The sequence below is a fragment of the Notothenia rossii genome (genome assembly GCF_949606895.1).
Source record: "Notothenia rossii genome assembly, chromosome: 5".
Lineage (NCBI taxonomy): Eukaryota > Metazoa > Chordata > Actinopteri > Perciformes > Nototheniidae > Notothenia > Notothenia rossii.
In genome coordinates this window covers 44442047-44464603 of record NC_136903.1, presented here as the reverse complement: position 1 = coordinate 44464603, position 22557 = coordinate 44442047, and the positions used below count along the sequence as shown (strand labels likewise).

Below are 22557 nucleotides of genomic sequence, written 5' to 3'. Positions count from 1 at the left end.
AATAGCGGAAACACCATAACATTGTGAATATTCTTCTTTGCAAATGTGTTTTGGCGGTTATGTGTTGTGTTGTTTAACCATAGTGTAAATTCCTATTTTAAAGATATTTTTGAGGAAACTAAGTTTCTCCTTTGTTAAAAACGAGTCAGTTTTGAAACAGCTATTCCCTAGTGGATTAAGCTGGAATTTAAAATAGCGCACTCTGGTGGTAGTACAGAATTATTACCCAAATAGCGGAAACACCATAACATTGTGAATATTCTTCTTTGCAAATGTGTTTTGGCGGTTATGTGTTGTGTTGTTTAACCATAGTGTAAATTCCTATTTTAAAGATATTTTTGAGGAAACTAAGTTTCTCCTTTGTTAAAAACGAGTCAGTTTTGAAACAGCTATTCCCTAGTGGATTAAGCTGGAATTTAAAATAGCGCACTCTGGTGGTAGTAAAGAATTATTACCCAAATAGGGAAACACCATAACATTGTGATTTTGAACCAAATTCATATTTCAAAGTCAAAACCATACACGCCTCTCTGAAGAACCAGCACCTTACCGTGGTAGAGAGGTTTGTGTGCCCTGATGAACCTGGGGGCTGTGTTGTCTGGAACCTTGTGTTCCTGGTAGGGTCTCCCATGGCAAATTGGTCTCAGGCAAGGGGCCAGACTAAGATTGGTTCAAAAGACCTCATGAAAGACGACACACGAAGTGAGGATACCCGGCCCGGAGGAAGCCCGGGGTCCCCTTCTGGAGCCAGGCCCAGAAGGAGGACTCGTCGGCGAGCGTCTGGTGGCCGGGCTTGCCACGGAGCCCGGCCGGGCACAGCCCGAAAAGGCAACGTGGGCAACACCTCCGCTTCTCCGTCCCGCGGGCCCACCACCTACGGGAAACAGCAATGGGGTCGGGTGCGCTGCCAGAAGGGTGGCAGTGAAGGCAGAGGGTCTCGACGGACCAGACCCGGGCGACAGAAGCTGGCTTTGGGGACGTGGAACGTCACCTCTCTGGGGGGGAAGGAGTCGGAGCTTGTGCGGGAGGTGGAGCGTTACCAGTTGGATCTGGTTGGGCTCACCTCTACGCACAGCGTCGGCTCTGGAACCTTACTTCTGGATAGGGGTTGGACTCTATTCTTCTCCGGAGTTGCTCAAGGTGTGAGGCGCCGGGCGGGTGTGGGGATACTCACAAGTCCCCGGTTGGGTGCTTCGTTGTTGGAGTCTACCCCAGTGGACGAGAGGGTTGCCTCCCTACGCCTGCGGGTTATGGGGGGGAAAACTCTGACTGTTGTGTGTGCTTATGCACCCAACAGCAGTTCAGAGTATACGGCCTTCTTGGAGACCCTGGAAAGAGTCCTGTATGGGGCTCCTGAAGGGGACTCTTTAATCTTGCTGGGAGACTTCAACGCACATGTGGGCAATGATGGAGACACTTGGAGGGGAGTGATTGGGAGGAACGGCCCCCCTGATCTGAACCGGAGTGGTGGTTTGTTACTGGACTTCTGTGCTAGTCATGGATTGGCCATAACAAACACCATGTTCGAACATAAGGATGCTCATAAGTGTACGTGGTACCAGAGCACCCTAGGCAGAAGGTCCATGATCGATTTGGTTATCGTATCATCGGACCTGAGGCCGTTTTGGACACTCGGGTAAAGAGAGGGGCGGAGTTGTCAACTGATCACCATCTGGTGGTGAGTTGGGTCGAGTGGCGGGGGAAACCTTTGGATAGACCTGGTAAGCCCAAACGTGTAGTTCGGGTGAACTGGGAACGTCTGGAGGAGGCCCAAGTTCAGGAGGCCTTCAACTCACACCTCCGGCGGAGCTTTTCGGGCATTCCTGTGGAGGTTGGGGACATTGAACCAGAGTGGTCGGTGTTCAAAGCCTCTATTGCCGAAGCCGCGGCGGTGAGCTGTGGTCTCAAGGTCCTAGGTGCCTCAAGGGGCGGTAACCCTCGAACCTCCTGGTGGACACCGGTGGTCAGGGAAGCCGTCCGACTGAAGAAGGAGGGGGACTCCCGAGGCAGTTGCAAGGTACCGACAGGCCCGAAGGGCAGCAGCCTCAGCCGTGGCCGAGGCAAAGCAGCGGGTGTGGGAGAAGTTCGGAGAAGACATGGAAAAAGACTTTCGGGCGGCACCAAAGTTGTTCTGGAAAACTGTCCGACACCTCAGGAGGGGGAAGCAGGGAACCATCCAAGCTGTGTACAGTAAGGATGGGACGTTGTTGACCTCAACTGATGGAGTGTTAGGGCGTTGGAAGGAGCACTTTGAGGAACTCCTGAACCCGACAACTCCGCCCTCTATGTTAGAGGCAGAGCTGGAGTATGAAGGGGGATCGACACCAATCTCCCGGGGGGAGGTCACTGAGATCGTCGAACAACTTCACAGTGGCAAAGCCCCGGGGGTGGATGAGATCCGCCCAGAAATGCTGAAGGCTCTGGGTGTTGAGGGACTGTCATGGTTGACACGTCTCATCAACGTTGCGTGGAAGTCGGAAACAGTACCGAAGGAGTGGCAGACCGGAGTGGTGGTTCCCCTTTTCAAAAAGGGGGATCAGAGGGTGTGTGCCAATTACCGAGGCATCACACTACTCAGCCTCCCCGGGAAAGTTTACTCTAAGGTACTCGAAAGGAGGGTCAGGCCGATTGTCGAACCTCAGATTGAGGAGGAACAATGCGGATTCCGTCCTGGTCGTGGAACGACGGATCAGCTTTTTACTCTCGCAAGGATCCTGGAGGGTGCCTGGGAGTATGCTTATCCAGTCTACATGTGTTTTGTAGACTTGGAGAAGGCATATGACCGGGTTCCAAGGGAGTCACTGTGGGAGGTGCTGCGGGAGTATGGGGTGAGGGGGTCTCTACTCAGGGCCATCCAATCTCTGTACTCCCAAAGCGAGAGCTGTGTCCGGGTCCTCGGCAGTAAGTCGGACCCATTTCAGGTGAGGGTTGGCCTCCGCCAGGGCTGCGCTTTGTCACCAATCCTGTTTGTAATATACATGGATCGGATTTCGAGGCGTAGTCGTGGGGGAGGGGGTCTGCAGTTCGGTGGACTAAGGATTGCACCACTGCTTTTTGCAGATGATGTGGTTCTGATGGCTTCATCGGTCTGCGACCTTCAGCACTCACTGGATCGGTTCGCAACCGAGTGTGAAGCGGCTGGGATGAGGATCAGCACCTCCAAATCTGAGGCCATGGTTCTCAGCAGGAAACCGATGGACTGTCCACTCCAAGTAGGGAATGAGTCCTTACCCCAAGTGAAGGAGTTCAAGTATCTCGGGGTCTTGTTCTCGAGTGAGGGAACAATGGAGCGTGAGATGGGTCGGAGAATCGGAGCAGCGGGAGCGGTACTGCAGTCTCTTTACCGCACCGTTGTGACGAAAAGGGAGCTGAGCCAAAAGGCAAAGCTCTCTGTCTACCGGGCCATTTTCGTTCCTACCCTCACCTATGGTCATGAAGGATGGGTCATGACCGAAAGAACGAGATCGCGGGTACAAGCGGCCGAGATGGGTTTTCTCCGCAGGGTGGCTGGTGTCTCCCTTAGGGATAAGGTGAGAAGTTCGGTCATCCGGGAGGGACTCGGAGTTGAACCGCTCCTCCTTCGCGTCGAAAGGAGCCAGTTGAGGTGGTTCGGGCACCTAGTTAGGATGCCACCTGGGCGCCTCCCTAGGGAGGTGTTCCAGGCACGTCCAGCTGGGAAGAGACCAAGGGGTAGACCTAGAACCAGATGGAGGGATTATATCTCTTCTCTGGCCTGGGAGCGCCTTGGGATCCCCCAGTCAGAGCTGGTTGATGTGGCCAGGGAAAAGAAAGTTTGGGGCTCTCTGCTGGAACTGCTACCTCCGCGACCCGACCACGGATAAGCGGGAGAAGATGGATGGATGGATGGAAAACCATACACGGTACAACTTTATTTTAACATTTCATATTTTAATTTTGCTTATTTTTTATATATTAATTAACTTTATTAATATTTTACCTTAAACTTAAAAAAAAAAAAAAATCTATAAAAATAATAAAACCTTGAGCAAGAAAAAAAAAAAAAAAAAAAAAAAAAATTAAAGTTCGGACGAACAGCAACGAAGGTGCTAGTCAGAAGATTAGTGCTTCATCTTTGATAGGTTAATAAATAATTAGAGAACATGTCACCAAAACAAACTAAGTTGAGACTAGACGCAGGGCCAGGCTCAACTGCAGATATCAAGGAAAGGGTAAAAATCAGATCAGATGCCATAACAGCTCCAAATCTTAGACAAAAAACATGGAACCAAATGGAGAAACTGTTGGAACAATGGCAAACAAGAGGACTGTATCCAGCTGATGATCAACCAGCACCAACGAAAGCCCATAGAAAAGCAGTAATTGACCATGAAAATGGAGAATACCTGCGAGAACAACAAGCATGGATCAAAGCCGGACAACCCTCTTGGTATGGACCTGCAAAGATTGCTATGAACAAAGCCGAAATAAGGAAAGCACAAGTTACAAGTCTGATGCTCCATTTAAAGTATTCTGCTCGTGGGATGCCAAACATGTGCGTCGCCAAAGAAGCAAATTCGCAAGCAGAAGAAGAAGAAAAAAAAAAAATGGAAGAACCAGTAATCCAAACTCCAAAGCTTTATCCTAACTTGGTTGAAGAACCTCCTCCCTACATTTCAGATAATAAAACTCTCCTTCAACCCTCAATACAAGCCCCAACTTTTGGTATTTCGGGAGGAGTATTGGAATTGGAAGGAGTCCCCACAGAAAGAAGTCTCCAAGAATTGGAATATGGAGTAAGAATGCTCACGATTCAATCAAATCAGCTGCTGGAGGAACACAAACGATTAGCCGAAATGCAAGCATTAAGAACTATGCCTAGAGATAGACAACTTCAGCGAGACATGCTACAAACACCTATGTCATTCCAGTCAATCAACAGATCATCAAGTGCAGATCCAGGAAAAATGGCCGCTTATGAGAGAGCGGCAGAGCCTATCTTCTCTCTTCAACCACAAACAGCAGAAGAATGGAGACAACATCTCATTCACCACGATACCAGACACCAGGCGGCTCTAAAGGGACTTGATGAAGACGATCAAATCCAAGCAAGGAGACTCGTGAAGATACAAATAGCTGAGAAAGATGCCGAAGCTAATAAAAACAGGAAAGTGGCAAGGCAAATGACAACTAAAGCAGATAAGACCATAGAAACAGAGACAGTAATGCAGACACCACTAACAGTTCAAGCTCAGGTGGCGCCAGAAAATCAGACGCAGTACCAACAAAGAGGTGGAGGAAGTTTCAGAGGAAAGGGCAGAGGAAGAGGTTTCCAAAAAGCGGGATGTTACACATGCGGTCAGGTGGATCATTGGGCCAGAAACTGTCCGCATCAACAGATGCCATACAATCCTACACAATTCCAGCCCCAGACACAGCAGTATTATCCCCAAGTACAGCAACCGTTTCCGCTTGTGTATACTCCTGTCCAACCAAGCCACGGCCCCCGCAGGATCCTCTACATTGTACGTACAATTATATAAGGCGACCGGATGAAGAATATCAAGATGCATGGATGGAAGATAAAGAGGGAAGGATGGAAGATTTGACTGTAGCAGACATCTACGTCGGACCACAGGGTGTAGCAGCCGCGGTAAAATTCACACCAGAACAAAAACAATGGTACAATTTATCTGAAGAAGCTGTTCCTCATGTCACACTCGCCAGGACCATAGGAGCTGAGTCCAGATCATTGGGTCCAATGATAAAGACTGCATTGAACACAGAATGGTTGGCGACGGAATCACCTATTCTGTGGCAATCAACAGACCAGACCATCAGGTGATGCATCTTCAGCACTAGAGTATTTGGAAATCCAGCTACATAGAGCCACATATGTCACCACAGGAGGGAGAGGTTGAATGTTATTTAAAAGATAGTGAGTAGAATATTGCATTTACACAGAGCATCCACAGATTAGAAGTAGCAGAGTAGAACATTTAGTAGACTATTTTTGTAATTATGAGAAGGAAAATACATTACGAGTGATGTTGTTCCCCCACACAGAAAACTATTGTGTCCACACAACTAGTGAGGCCAAGAAGACGGGCTTCCACCCAAAATATGCAAGGGGCGGCGATACACCTGACGTGAAGCTGTCCAGACCTGAAAACAGAAACTCGATTCTGCTGTGGTGAAGTCTGGCTACAAAGGGAGGTGTCCGATAGGGTCGCTTGTCTCAAACCAGTGAAGAAGTCAACAAGAACCCAGCTGAACTAGAGAGTGACTGTTAACGGGAGAACAGTGACGGAGCGACGGAGACTGGCCCAACATTTTCCAGCCAGTACATAGATGGACCCCGTCAGAAGACCGGGGCTGTGTTTAAAGGGGAACTTCATTTATTGTTAGCCAGAAGTGCAGTTTTTAATCAAACAATTATTTGATTTATGGAGTCAGATTACATTTTTCTCATAAACACAATTTTATAATCGGTCTGAAGTGTCTGTTTTAAGGCATGAGCCGCAGATTAAATAACATAACACTGATTGAGAGCTTGGATGAAGAAGTTGTAGGGTTTTTACAACAGTTTCAAGAATCAGTCTTTATTTATTTATTCTTGAGTAACTTTACTGATTTGTGGTGTTGTGCGTAAGGCAATATCTCATTTGAGTGAGGGGCACCAGCCCTTCATGCAGGTCACTCTCTGAGAGAATAGTTCATATTTTCCCTCCAGTTTGGAGAAATATTATTTTATCATATGTTAGTTCAGCAGTGTCAACCAATCCTCTAATCCTAGAGTTATCGAGACGCATTAGCGACACCAGAGGTATTGTTTTTCGCAGCAACGATGACGCATAATACCATTACAAAAGCCATTATTGAAACAAGTAAACTATTAGAAGTGCTAATTGCTGATTTTTTTTTATAGTGAATATGCATTTATACCATCAGAAAACCATAAATCATACGATATTTTTGTACCCCTTGTGGGTACACGGAGAAGTTATATTTATTTAATGCAACGTTATGAGTTTTACATGTCCTGTACAGAATAGGGTAATCATTGCAATATTAATTGAGCATTTTATGCTCAAAGGAGGGAGTGTCATGATTATACAGATATGTTGATTTCAGAGACGTTGTAGTTAATAAATAATAACATGTAGTCAACAAGAGGTATGCCGAAGCTCGGGCCTTCTCCAAGGAGGGAGTGGTCCAGTTTGAGATATTAGACAAATAGAAGTGGATGAATATGTCAGAACTCTGAGTAATATTATGCAAGTTTTGTCTACACAGCAGGCTAGGAAAACTACAGAGATACCAGACGAGACACCAGAAGAGACTCCTGTTCGGCCAGGTGAATGAGTGAGGGTGAAGGTTCACAAAAGACAGTGGGCTCATCCCCGGTGGACGGAAGCGTGAAAGGTTGTAACAAACTTCACACGCGCTCCGGTTTAAAGGTAAAGAAAAAGGAGCAAATTGACACCACCTCACACATTGTCACCCTTCACTGGCAACTTCCAGAACATTATTGGGAGTTAGGACTGATTTGGCAGAGCTGGAACAAAACAATAAATAGAAATAAGATAAAGATAGAAACAGCTCAAAAGACAAATTGTCTATAGATTTTTATAGATTGTACATTAATGTGAATACCTATTTTTTGTTTTACATCTGTAAAAAGAGTCCAATTTGTTATGTTATTTTTGTACTCATTATTTAAATTCTGTAACGGACACAACCAGGTTTAAAATAGAGATGATGAGAACAAAGCCAAACCAATTGTGGGGTCCCCTAGGGATAAGAGTCAGAATAGCATTGTTGATTGTGCTCATTACACTTGGCACCTTTCTGGTTGGAAGGGGAGTACAATATTATGTAAGACATGGATCCATTAGTTCACTCATAGAATGCCCACATCACTAACAAGACTCCAGCTGTGTTTCAGAGACTTTCACTTATCCCCAGAGCCAAAAGATCAGCTGAGCAACAAGAGGAGGAGTTAGAAATACTCGGTCCCAAACAAGAGGCGGTTATAATCAAGATGATTCACCCCCTTATATGCAGTTCTTGTATCAAATGATGAGATGGGTTTAAGTGATTGGGATATGTAAGTGATGGGGATTTACAGATTAGGGGAATCTCTAAATACACTGGATCCATGTTTTAGTCTGTACCAGAAACACCCCCTGTTAAGCTATGAACAACCGATCGGTGACCTGAGCACAATTATTGAAAATGATTGTTAGACACAGGCTACTAACCCACAAGTACAGCTTTGTACGTACAAACCCTATGAACAAGATTCCCCAGCAGATAGTGGCGACATTGCAGATATGTAGGCCTGTCACGATAATTTATTGTGTTGGACGATACATTTTTCTGGAAATTATTGCGATAAACGATAATATTGTCGGCACCGTTTTAAGACCATTTTAGACATAATGATAATATATAATAATAATTCAAGTACATCCTTTCAAACATAACTTTTTATTGAACATTCAACATTGCAAATGAAATGTGAAATAATATTAAAATATATAAATTAATAAATAAAACTAATTAATTAAATTATAATAAATAAATGAAATCACACACAACCAAAACAATAAATTAAATAGAGTCAGGCTGGAAAACAGAGCTCTCTCTCTCATATATATATATATATATATATATATATATATAAATAAATAAATAAATAAATATGAGCACACATTATCTCACAAGCAAAAAAAAACTCGTTAAAACAACAGTCAAGTGTACAGTCCACTGTCAAAGACCCAGATGCCTCAACAGGCCATATCCAAATCTGTTTTTCTAAGTTTTCGAGCAAGGAACACCAACATGTTTGCATTGTCGGGTGGGGGCTCTCCATCTCCAGCTGCCGTGTTTGCTCCCAGCTGGAAAAACGGAATGGGGTGGTTGTGTTTTAGGTGGTTTAAAATGCGTGGTATTGCCTGCTTTTGTCGCTACCTTTTTTAAACCAATGCGACTCACCGCCCGGCTGATTCAAGTCCGTAGGTTCGCCTCGTTGATTTGGTTTGAATCCAAAATACTGCCACACCGGAGAATCGAGATGTGTCGTTAGGTTTTGTAACCAATTCCATTTCACTTTAAATTCCCCGCGAGTAAGTCACACGTTGTCTCCCGCTTGACGCTATATTATTAATTTGGCTGCTACACTGCTGCACGTGCACGCGGAGTGTCCTGACCTGGCTGTGTGTCAGCCCCGCCCCTCACAGCGCGCCTGGCAGCCACAGCGCTCCAGGCTAAAATGCTGGTCACATCTTTATGAATTGTAAACGGCCATTTATCGAGCTCAGAAAAGTTATCGAGTCCATTATTATTTATCGTACGATAAGTCAATTTATCGATTATCGCGACAGGCCTACAGATATGTCCAGTCACAAAAGTTACTACGGTTCTAAATAACAGTGAGATTTAAAGTGATGGAGAAAATATGGAGACGTTCTTTTATAGTGTGTGAAATATGTGGTGCTTGAAACATCTAGGTATTTAAATTTATAGAAGAAAATGGTTTCCTGAAAGAGTTAATTGGAATAAACATGTTACAGTGGGTGAAGGCAATGTTTAGGGATATGGTAAAATTATTAGTAGACATGAATTGTGTTTAGATGGCATTTAACAACTAAGATGGATATTAAGTGAAGAGTTTATCGCCGGCCACTAGAGGGCAGTGTCACTGCTGTCGCTGCCCGGTTATGCCGTGCTCTGACCCGGAAGTGCCGAGCGGCCATTTTAGTTCAAACATTGTTCATGCACTCCGCCTCGAGTTGAGACGTTCGTCCACTCATTCATGTAAGACTGTTTCCACTATTATATTATACCATATATTATACTATATATATATTATACTATTATACTACTATACTCTGTTTCGTGGTATATATTTGTGTTGATTGAATTGCATGGATGTAATACTTTGTCAGCTTGTCTTGCTGCATTATTCTGTTTTAGGGTGTCGTCATCCTTGTCAATAAATCACCGAAACTGACATTGAGGAGTGTGTTTCTTCATGACGACACCATGGTCGTTGTTGGATGCCCTGTCCCCGGCTGCGAGTTCAAATCCGATGACTTGTCTGAAGCACTCGTCATTGCTATATTGACGATTCATGGATGTAGCCACCAGCACGCAGCGCCTGTCATGGCCGCGCCAGCCCAGGCCCCAGCCCCTCACGGCCCGAGACTCGATCGGCCCAAAGTTGATGTGGGCGTGTCAATAGAGGAATGGAACGTGTTCATCCGCCGTTGGAATGTATTCCGCGCCGGCTCAGGCATAGGGGACGCACAGGCCCCCTTCCAGCTGTTTCAGTGCGCTGGGCCTGTACTTGGAGACAGCCTGTTGAAAGCCGTCCCCGACGCCGCTTCCGGACCCTTGCCAGACCTGATCACCGTCATGCGTTCCCTAGCTGTCATCCCAGTTGCTACATGCGTCCTGCGCACCGAACTACTTCAGTTACGCCAGGAACGCGACGAGACATTCCGCGCATTCGCTGCCAGAGTGCGGGGTAAAGCAGAGACATGCGCATATAATGCGGTATGCGAGTGTGGTAAGGACGTGGACTATACCGACCACATTATCCGCGATGTGCTGCTCAATGTCATCTATGACTCGGACATACGCCGCGAGACGCTAGGGACAACTGACGTCCTGGTCAAGCCAGTTAATGACGTGATTGCACTCGTCGAGAACAAAGAGATGGCCCGTAACGCTCTCCCGTCGTCCTCCCTATCAGCCATGTCGTCATTCCGGCGCTTGAAGACGACTCCACAGGCGAGCCCCGCCCCGAGCCCCGCGGACGGGGCTAAACGTGCCTCGTGTCCGGAATGTAAGAACGTCTTTCACGTCTTCACGGAGGGGCCTCGCGGGTGGAACCCTAAGCCTCACCAGGTGTGCATCGGCTGCTACAGGGCCCGCCGACAACAGAGGCGTCAACAGCCGTCATCCGACAGTCAACAGGCCGCCATGGGGTCGGAGCTGGTATCCCAGGTCTCGTCGGTGCAAGCTGGAGCCCGCCCTGGCCGACGTCGCGGGAGCCTTCGCCGACGCCGCGCCCCTACGTCGCACGGCTGTGTCGACAGGCCTTCACCTATCATACTCGAGCACCTCATCTTCTCCAAGGGCGAATGGAGGCGAGCCAGGCTGAGAGACCACCCCCGGGCGTTAATCACCATCTCGATGGACATGCCAGTCGGGCCGAGGGATGGCACCAGCAACCGGGGCTCGGCCGACGGAGCTCGAATATCCGCCGTCGCAGACACTGGCGCGCAGTCGGACCTTTGGTCTCTGGAGGAGACGTCTGACACTGCGCAACCGGCGGTTCCTCCGTGCCTACACGCCGGCCACACCCTGCGCCCGCGAGCAGTCGGCTGCGCCGTTGCCGCCGCCCGCTGCCCTGGGTCATCAGCCCCCACCTATCCACCCGGGCTGGGCGACGCCCCAGGGGATTGCTCAGCGGCCGGCTGTCGGGCCCCGCGACTCGGCTATTGGCGCTTCCCCACCGACGCCTGCTGATGGGGCGTCCTCTGACCTCGCTGTTCCTACGGGTGCCTTCCTGGGTGCACCGCTCCCGGTGCCGCAGTCGCCGCCGACGCTGCCCCAGCCGACTCGGCCGGGCCGCTTGAGGAGGCCGCCTGCACGTTACGAGCCCGAGTCTGGCAGCTGGATACGGGATGTAGACCGTTAACCTATTCCGGCCCATAGCTTTCCGGTCTGGGGGGGATGAAGAGTTTATCGCCGGCCACTAGAGGGCAGTGTCACTGCTGTCGCTGCCCGGTTATGCCGTGCTCTGACCCGGAAGTGCCGAGCGGCCATTTTAGTTCAAACATTGTTCATGCACTCCGCCTCGAGTTGAGACGTTCGTCCACTCATTCATGTAAGACTGTTTCCACTATTATATTATACCATATATTATACTATATATATATTATACTATTATACTACTATACTCTGTTTCGTGGTATATATTTGTGTTGATTGAATTGCATGGATGTAATACTTTGTCAGCTTATCTTGCTGCATTATTCTGTTTTAGGGTGTCGTCATCCTTGTCAATAAATCACCGAAACTGACATTGAGGAGTGTATTTCTTCATTAAGATTAGGAAAATAGAGTGGAAAAGGTTGGATTTATTTTACCTCAGTGTGTTAGAATTAACTATAGATAATGCGTCCCGAGATCTCTCTCTCTCTCTCTCTCCGCCTGTCAGAACGCTACGACCCCATCGTCCAAGCAGACAAAAGACCTCACCACGGAAGACTCCTCCTCCTCCATAGAACAGACAGAGAACCAGAGCTGAACCAACAACTCCAACGCTGCATCCAGAACTATCTCCACCTGAGGCACCAAGAACCAAAACCAGGTGACATAAAAAGGCACACTCTCATCGGTCCCCCACAGGACATGAAGTTCCAAGCTGAGCCACAAGATTTGGGCACAAGAGCAGAGTGTGGGACATGAGAGCGGAATACGCCCTCCATGCAACAAAGTAGAGACTGTAAAGGAGGAGATGAAAAGCAAAGCAGATGGGACACTGAAAAGAGTTACAGCGGAAGGATCCAAGAGCAGATGGACTGAGGAGAAGGTGGACGGAGGAGAGGAAAGAACGGAGGAGTTGGCATGGTCCGGCAGAATGTGAGGGGGTCGTGGCTTGACAACCAGAGGGGGAGAGAAGGAAAACGGGAGTGAGTGAGTTTACACATAAACACACTTATTCACCAACGATAAATACGTAAAGAAAAAGGTTTATTAGCCATGAATTAATCAATTGGTGAATTTATAAAGAAAAAAGAGGAAACTATTAAATAACCCTAAAAACACACTGAGGGTAGAACATATTATTCAATCTTTTCATCATATGAACAAATTATTCTTTAAGAGTTTTTTTATTCATGTGTGAATTTGGGGAAGATTGAACTTGTTACAGTATAGACCTACAGTTTAAAGGGATGGTTTTAGTAACCACTCTATAAAAGCAGACAAATCTTTATTTGTATGGAAAATGTTAAAGGTAGAGCTAGTACCAAGCCAAAGATGGTATTCCAATCTAGAGTATTGATTTCTCCATTGTAGCATGGTTATTACCTCAGGAGGGAAGATTAAGGTGGAAATAACATTTGTTTTTCGTCCAAGATGTAGAGTTTTAAAATGACACTGGGCAAAGAGCGAAAGCAAAGTTTAATTAAAAAAAAAAACTAATGTAGTTGGGAGTAATACATGCGGGGCCTTGGATCACTCATTGTGATGGTGCATATTTGTTACAACAAACATCGTTTAGGGAGAAGGGGTCGCTCAACCCACCCTGCAGATGTTTTAAATCTTACTTGCAGCTTCAGAGGGAGCGCACGGCACCAGAGTATGAGTTTTAAAAGACAAGCGCCACCAGCTCCTAAAGGTCATCCATTCACCAGATGACCTGACTTTTAGAGATGTTATTTAAAGGAGAAACATATCTGCCATAGGTGTAAATTCCTGAATTAAACTACAAACCATTAATGAAATGACTTCTGTTTTTAAAATCCTTGTTAAAGGAGGGAGTAATTATCACATGCTCGGGCACCCAAGGTTCCACACACTGTAAAAGGGGTTAGCATAGTTATTTAAGTAGACCATAATTGAAAATAAATTAGTATAATGAGTTATTGATATTCCACAAGTTTTCACACCATTTCAGGGACTCTATCACTGCATTAGAACAGACCACCCAAAGGTACTGAGTAGGAACTTTTAAGTGATGAAACTCTACAACTGTTGTAACTGACCAAAATCTTCTCCCAGAAATGACTGTCTAGAATGCCGTACCCCAGAGTAGAACGTACCGATTGATCACGACGGCCCCTTCTAGAGAACATATTACTTTCATACCTTAAATGGTATGAAAGGAGGGAGGGTAAATTTCTCAGGAGGAGACGGTTACAAATGCTAGCAGAACAAGACGACCCACCCCGTATACAGATGTGGATGACAATGATGAGTTAGTTTAAATGATATGGATGTTCGGAGATGAGATTGATCAATGAATGTCCAGCCGATGTGATTCTTTAAATGATGAAATCATGTGAAGAAGTGAGAAAAATTAAAATGGAGTGAATCCATTTCAATTTACTTCATACTATTCCAAGATAGTATATTTTTAATATTTGTATTATTCCAATTAATTTTACACTATTCTAAGATAGTCCATTTTATTTGACTTTATTATTTTATACTATTCTAATATGGTAGATTTCATGTTGTATAAATCATTGCTATTCTAAAATGGTTTGTTTCTTTTCACTTTGTAAAAACAAGTGCCTTAACACTGAGCGTGGTATGAGAACGGTTTCTGTGAAAGGAGGGAGGAAGAAATGTTCTGATACCAAGCCATTGCTGCTATTTTGAAGAATGATATTGAATGTAAACACTAGAAGTTATGCACAAGGGAAAACTTTTATGTTTGAACACAGACAAGAATTTATTTTGTATTTTTGTAAAGTTAAGCCTATTGAACCATTCCATTTAGATTGTATGTTTGTAATATGAGATATGTACTATGCGAAGTTCAGATGAAGAACTCATTGATTTCAGTATTATACACACCTTTTAGGTGTGTAAGGAGGGACTGTTAGAAATTAAAATCAATGTTTTGATGCTATAATGTAGCTTAAACATACCGTCAGTTTAAACGCTCTTTTATACTGAAAAACCAGAAATTCTAGTGCACAAAGCAGTTAAGCTTTTATTCTGAAAATCCTTCATCTACGGTTAGCATGTAGCATGTGGCTAATATACGATTTCCTAGAGATGAATTGAGAAGCGAAATGACTTGGTGTGGTGAAAACCGAAACCTACTGATTTAACACTACAACGATAGATGTCGAGATACTACCATGTTGAATATTAAATGAAAGTACAGTTTATTTGAATACATTATTGTTTACAGACGAGAGTAGCATGTGGCAACATCCGGAATGACCGGAAACCAAACGAGCCGAGAAGTATTGTTTAGAGTATTGATTACAGCGTTTAGAATGTGTTAAATGAAAAGTGATGAAAGAGAATATGAGGAGAAACGGCGTGTTAAGCATATATTGAATGTGAAAAGAACCTATCCTCTGTTTAAATGCAATAACGGACATTGGAGACGAGGTGAGCCGGCTGGCGGGGAGGAGCCAGCAGAGGATATATATAGCAGCGCCGGAGGAGAGATCCGCGGTCTTCTTCTTGCTCAGGAGAACCAGAGCACAGCTGTTTTCTGCCGGAACAATATTCTGTCTGTAACACTACCGCGCCTTTTTTAATTAAAGTATCCCATTTGAATCTTTTCAGAGACTCCATTTAGTCTCATTTTAAAGCTTCTCTCCTGGACGCGAGAATAAAGAACACATTTAACAGGTCACAACAAATAAATATGGTTCCAGGGCAGGCTAACCGAGGCTAACCAATGAGCTAACCGAGGCTAACCAATGAGCACCTGCATGTGTATGAGAATGGCCCTGACACCATTTCAGCGCAGATTTAAACTCCTGGCAGGACAAGCCTCGAGCTCAATTCTCGCACTGAACAGAACAAAGTGAGTGAGGGACTGCAATAAAAGAGGGAAAGAAAGACAAACTTTAAAACTGTTCAATTGTTATGATGTGTAAAGACTGATATCTTTCGGCTGAAACTGTTAAGTCATGATGTGAAACGGTTAACAAAGAAAAATGGAAACTCAAGCTGCAGCTACACTTTATTTTATTTATCTAAAATTAAGCACTTTTAAGATGCACATATTTTCAAAAGCTATTTTATTTATTTTCTCTATTTCATTTTTAAATGCAGCCCGAGAGGAACATTACACATATCCACAGTATTTACTGTATATCTGTAGAGTTCAATGTTAATTGACAATACATATTGTTGTTTTTGAATTGTACTTTCTTTATTTGATTGGCAGTCAGTTGTTGATTACATGCAGACGTTCATAAAGCTACAGGCTACTTCAATATATATCATACTAATTCATAAAGCAACTTAGACATTTTGATGTTCCGGACCTTTGCATGGGGACATTTTCTCTAACTGACCTCGTTGAATTTTAGTTGAATGGTCTATCTGATAGAGAACTGTAGCAGATACGACCGTTATCGTCCTCGTGTGGCTGCAGCCTAGAAGGACTGTGCCTCCTCTAATATTGCAATCAATCTGTCTTTGCCCCTGCCCCCCCCCCCCCCCCCCCCCCATCCAGGTTGGTGAAGAACTTGTTTGACCTAGCTCTGCAGCATAAGCCCTCCATCATCTTCATCGACGAGGTGGACTCGCTGTGCGGCTCCAGGAACGAGAACAAGAGCGAGGCCGCCCGCCGCATCAAGACGGAGTTCCTGGTCCAGATGCAGGGTGAGACACACCTGACACTGCACAGGGAACAGTGTGCCGTCTAGATTATTCTAATTTTGTGTGTACTTTACCAAGGTCATCCTAAATATGCGAATACAGAAAAGCTGACTGAAGCTCTGTGGTTGTGCAGGTGTGGGAAGCAACAACGATGGGGTCCTGGTGCTCGGGGCCACCAACATCCCCTGGGTGCTGGATGCCGCCATCCGCAGAAGGTCAGAGGTCACTCCGTGTGTTTGCCTCACCATGACTTCTGTTGTGTTATTATTATTCAGATAACCAAATTATTCTCTGTCAGTCAGAAGAGACACTTATGCCATGCTTATACATGCATATACAACAGCTGTGTGTACACTCTAAACACTGTGAGTCTGGGCAACTGCAGCATGGTCATAGTCTGTTATTTAGTGGGAATGCTGACACAGCATTCCAACTATCTGTTATGCTACGCACAAAATTCTTTATTATTCCGCCGGGTTATTTTGCACCTCTTCTTCTCCCACATTCCACATCGCAGAAACTCCGTTCAAAGATCAAAACGTTCTGCTCGGTCGGGAATCGATGGCTATTACTTTTCTTATTGATAACTTTCATAATTCCAGAGATACATCCCATAATTCATAACATTTCGAACATGGAAGTCAATGGAGAAACTCTTCAGACTTGAAACATCTTCATGCAACTTCAACTGTTAACTGCTCCTTCTTCAACTGCTAACTGCTCCTTCATAGTTTCACTCAGAAACCTCATTCCAACTTTAAAATGTTACAAAAAATTAAGCAAAATAATTAAACAAATGCCTCTTGAGGGCATGAAGTGAGAAAAACTTTCAACATGTCTCCATTAAACCCCATTGTAAGTTCAGCCTCATCTTTCCCCACCACAGTAGCCGCACACCTTTAGTTAATCTGCCAAAAAGGCCACATTATTAACCCAAAAGTACACAAAAAGTACACTTCAGATGCTCAAGTTCCTTGACATGCTTCACGCTTTGAAATTTCACCGATATCTGTTACGGTTCTTCAACAAAACGTTCACATGTAAGAGGTTTATCTCTCATTCAGAACAATGAAAATGCTGTCCTCTCACTGATTACTGCACATCACCATGGAAACCTTTGACCTCTGGACACGTGTTAGCTAAAATATAAACACCTGTGTCATGGAACACGATGATGTCATAACTCCAACTGACATGCTCAGAGCAGCAGACTTCAGATAATGGTTAACACAGCTCTACGTCAATTATGGGGTGTCATCATATGCCGTTTCCATGGAAACGCATCCCTCGCCATTAAACAAGATGTCGCTGTAACTCCAATGGACACGGTCCGATCGTCCCCTAAACTTCGCTTGTATAGACAAGTTTACGCGCCAAAACACGGGTAGCGCCATGACACTACACAAATGCACTTCATTTCCGCCGGAAGTCTTTTGCACAGCGTCTGTCGGTGTAAACCGATGTAAACAGTCAGACGGGCACTGGTGTAAACACAGCGATTTCGATGCTAACAGTGATGCTAGCTTGGGAACACGATTCTACTTCTTTGACTGGAGATGGCGTTACTCTCCCCCACCCGAATTCAGTGCAAAACTGGGAGGATAACATGACGACGGGGCCCAGCATAAAACCAAAATAAACTGCCTTATTTAGGTCATGCCCACAGGAGCCAACAGTTGTCTGTTGTTTACATAATGCACAATTTACATGATCTCTTTATGCTGTGCAATATATCATATGTGCCTGTACTGTTTGAATGAAAATAAAGTTTGATGTAATTTCATTTCATTATTGCACTGTTATTGCATTATTGCATTTCATATGTTCCTTAGAGTGCTACAATTTCTTTTAACACAGTTCATCATTCATATTAAGCTCATACTGTACATAAATAACACTGAATTAATTAATTGTTGAGAGGAAACTAAAGAAATGGCTTCAACAAGAAAGATCACATGTTTAATCCTAACAGGTATTACAAATTAAAATATAAAAGCAGCCCACACAATTACATCACTATGAAAATATTCATATATAATATTAAAAAATACAATGCATGCAGTATTTGTTGTGTTTATCTGTATTTAATGAACAACATGGCTGGGTGCTGGGTGCTGGTTTGTGGTCGTAGCACTCTCTATCTAACCACTCGTTCAGGTGCTTTCTCGAGTGATTGCAACCAACTACCGCACACGTAGTTCCCGAACCACTTTTCTTCATGTTGTAATTGTTATATCCTCTTTGTCTCTGCGATATCAGTGCTTTGTCGGCACAACGGAGCTAGCTAGCAAAACAAACCCAGTCCGCCAAAACGGAAGTGCATTGCATCGAAGGGAGGAGTTCAGGATGTAGAGCGGAAACGGCTCAATAACTTGTGTATATCACCGGTCCATGCCTCAACAGCTCTACGCCAAATCTGAGATCTCACCATAGGCTATTGCCATGGAAACGCATCCCTTGCCATAAAACACGATGTTGTCGTGATACCTATGCAAATGGTCTAAAACAGCACCAGACTTCAGATAATGGTTAATGGTCCGGCCCTCAACAGCTCTGTCAATTATGGGGTGTCATCATATGCCGTTTCCATAGAAACGCTTCCCTCGCCATGAAACACGATGTCGCTGTAACTCCAATGGACACGGTCCGATCGCCCCCAAACTTCGCTTGTATATCACCGGTCCATGCCTCAACAGCTCTACGCCAAATCTGAGATCTCACCATAGGATGTTTCCATGGAAACGTATCCCTCGCCAAAAAACAACTGATATTATCATGGTCAAAACACCACCAGACTTCAGATGACAGTTAATGGTCCAGCCCTCAACACGTCTGTGCCATTAGTGAATTTTCCTCAAAAGCTGTTGCCATGGCAACACATCCCTCGCCGTAAAACGGTCAAAAAGTGCTCAAACTTCACGTGCGCTAACAGTCAAGCCGTAAAGACATCTACGTGACAGTTTTGAAATGTATTCAAATGCCGTTGCCATGGCAACACAAAGCTCGCTATGAAACACGGTTTTCTCATAGCTTCAGTGAAAATACTCCAAACAGCCCAAAACTTCACAGGTTTGGTAACGATGCAGCCATCAAAACATCTAAGCATATTATGGGGTGTCATCAAACACCGTTGCCATGGCGACAGATTATTCGTCATCAAGTTAGTTCAATAGTTTGCAGTTCAAATATTCAGTCAAAATGATCAAATCTAAAAATGATGTTCCCAGTGAGGCACAAGGCTTAAATGTGTGTGAAGCTGCTCACTGATGGAGAGGGGGGTTTCCTCTCTGGGGGGTCAGGTTTGAGAAGCGGATCTACATCCCCCTGCCGGAGGAGCCGGCTCGGGCTCAGATGTTCCGCCTCCACCTGGGGAACACGCCAAACAGCCTGAGCGAGCTCGACCTGCGGCAGCTCGCCCACAAAACCCAGGGGTACTCCGGCGCTGACATCAGCATCATCGTGAGGGACGCTCTCATGCAGCCCGTCAGGAAGGTCCAGTCTGCCACCCACTTCAAAAAGGTGATATCTTCTAAGCCAGTGGGGAAAAAAAAATCTTAAAGGGAACCTATTATGCAAAATGCACTTTTTGATGTCTTTTATACATAAATATGTGTCCCCGTGTCAGGGAACTCACAAAGTGTCAGAAAACAAAACGCTCTCTCCTTTCCTCCGTACTCACAAAAAAAACGGGTGTGCAAACAAGCAGATCCAGAATTGTGGCTCCTATGACGTCATTGGCGACATCCGGCACACGCGGCATGTCCCAATCTATCGTCTCCGGCAAACGTGACACTTCCCAACCTATGGTCCCAACCTATCGTCTCCATATACAGTCGTCAAGCTGAATCCCCTGTCGCAGCTGTGTGTCTGTGTATTCAGCAGGATGTCTGCAGGAGGCACTTAGAGTAAAGTTGTTATATTGTATATATTACATACAGTGGGACAAAAAAGTATTTAGTCAGCCACCAATTGTGCAAGTTCTCCCACTTTAAAAAGATGAGAGGCCTGTAATTTTCATCCTAGGTATACCTCAACTATGAGAGACAAAATGAGAAAAAAAAATCCAGAAAATCGTATTATCTGATTTTTAAAGAATTTATTTGCAAATTATGGTGGAAAATAAGTATTTGGTCAATAACAAAAGTTCATCTCAATACTTTGTTATATACCCTTTGTTGGCAATGACAGAGGTCAAACGTTTTCTGTAAGTCTTCACAAGGTTTTCACACACTGTTGCTGGTATTTTGGCCCATTCCTCCATGCAGATCTCCTCTAGAGCAGTGATGTTTTGGGGCTGTCGCTGGGCAACACAGACTTTCAACTCCCTCCAAAGATTTTCTATGGGGTTGAGATCTGGAGACTGGCTAGGCCACTCCAGGACCTTGAAATGGTCTCCACTCCTTCATTGCCCGGGCGGTGTGTTTGGGATCATTGTCATGCTGAAAGACCCAGCCACGTTTCATCTTCAATGCCCTTGCTGATGGAAGGAGGTTTTCACTCAAAATCTCACGATACATGGCCCCATTCATTCTTTCCTTTACACGGATCAGTCGTCCTGGTCCCTTTGCAGAAAAACAGCCCCAAAGCATGATGTTTCCACCCCCATGTTTCACAGTAGGTATGGTGTTCTTTGGATGCAACTCAGCTTTCTTTCTCCTCCAAACACGTCTAGTTGAGTTTTTAACAAAAAGTTATATTTTGGTTTCATCTGACCATATGACATTCTCCCAATCCTCTTCTGGATCATCTAAATGCTCTCTAGCAAACTTCAGACGGGCCTGGACATGTACTGGCTTAAGCAGGGGGACACGTCTGGCACTGCAGGATTTGAGTCCTTGGCGGCGTAGTGTGTTACTGATGTTAGCCTTTGTTACTTTGGTCCCAGCTCTCTGCAGGTCATTGACTAGGTCCCCCCGTGTGGTTCTGGGATTTTTGTTCACCGTTCTTGTGATCATTTTGACCCCATGGGGTGAGATCTTGCGTGGAGCCCCAGATCGAGGGAGATTATCAGTGGTCTTGTATGTCTTCCATTTTCTAATAATTGCTCCCACAGTTGATTTCTTCACACCAAGCTGCTTACCTATTGCAGATTCAGTCTTCCCAGCCTGGTGCAGTTCTACAATTTTGTTTCTGGTGTCGTTTGACAGCCCTTTGGTCTTGGCCATAGTGGAGTTTGGGAGAACTTACTTGAACTGACTAAATACTTTTTTGCCCCACTGTATAATGGCACTGTTCTAGAGGTAAACACTTAAGAAAGAACATATCAAGCTATGTGCTGTATCAGAAACAATGCGTGTTTTGGGAGTAACATGCTCTGTGTTTACATTAGTCAGCATGCTAACACTCAGAGCTAAAGCTGTACTGGAAAGAATATGTGTAACGTAATGTCCTTGCGGTAAACCCTGCGAGAGAGAAAGGTTTGAGCTCCATACTGTTTCAGAAATAATGCTTGAAGTGGTTTGGAACATAATATGGCATTCATTCACCGCAGCGTTTAGCTGAGTTTCTCCCGGTAGAAAACTCTTAGCAGGGGAAAGCTGCGTGACGCTGCAAAGGGGCGTGGCTAGCAGCAGCTGTTCCATTTAAAGCAGAATCAGCCTTTTTGGAACAGGGCTGGCATAGAGGGGTATGAGCAGTATGAGGCATGGCTACAATGGGTGATCTGTTAGGTATTTTAAGCAAAAAACTTCACAGACATGTTTTGTATAAGTATGGCCCTACAATATATTTTTCAAATATAGCATAACAGGTCCACTTTAAAGAGGCCATTTCAGTACATTTCCTGTTATAGTTACTAATTATCCTTAAACACTGATCTCTGTTTCCTGTTCCGACTCCTCAGATTCAAGGGCCGTCCAGAAGCAACAACCAGTTGACGGTGGACGACCTCTTGACCCCTTGTTCCCCTGGCGACCCTGCAGCCATAGAGATGACCTGGATGGAGGTGCCTAGTCATAAGCTGCTGGAGCCTATAGTATGCATGGTGAGATACATATTGAATGTTCAAATTGACCAATCAGAATTGAGTATTCACTTAAGCAGCTTCATAATGCACAATAATATCCCGTTATTCATCAATTACTTCAGTGTGATCAGTCTACTATCAATCTACTTGATACTACTACCTTAGCTGCACACAACGCTCATCAAAATGTTCCACAGTGTGATGTCTAATGTCGTATAATCTTGCTTGATGGAAAACAACGTGAAGCTAACTGT

General features: G+C 44.9%; 1 protein-coding gene across 5 annotated transcripts in view; it reads left to right on the top strand.

Annotated features, from left to right (window-relative positions):
- Window positions 1-22557, top strand: part of vps4a (vacuolar protein sorting 4 homolog A) — a 46049-nt gene that overhangs the window by 20790 nt on the left and 2702 nt on the right. Inside the window, exons 7-10 of one of the 5 annotated variants that reach the window (XM_079681182.1) lie at window positions 16193-16341; window positions 16472-16553; window positions 19638-19857; window positions 22181-22321. In XM_079681182.1, coding sequence (XP_079537308.1) covers window positions 16193-16341; window positions 16472-16553; window positions 19638-19857; window positions 22181-22321 — 592 coding nt within the window. Of the gene's footprint in view, window positions 1-621; window positions 3882-7254; window positions 7419-9939; window positions 15288-16192; window positions 16342-16416; window positions 16554-19637; window positions 19858-22180; window positions 22322-22557 lie in introns of those variants that run through there. The other 4 variants (XM_079681183.1, XR_013808195.1, XM_079681181.1 and 1 more) reach the window with 4 other exon arrangements.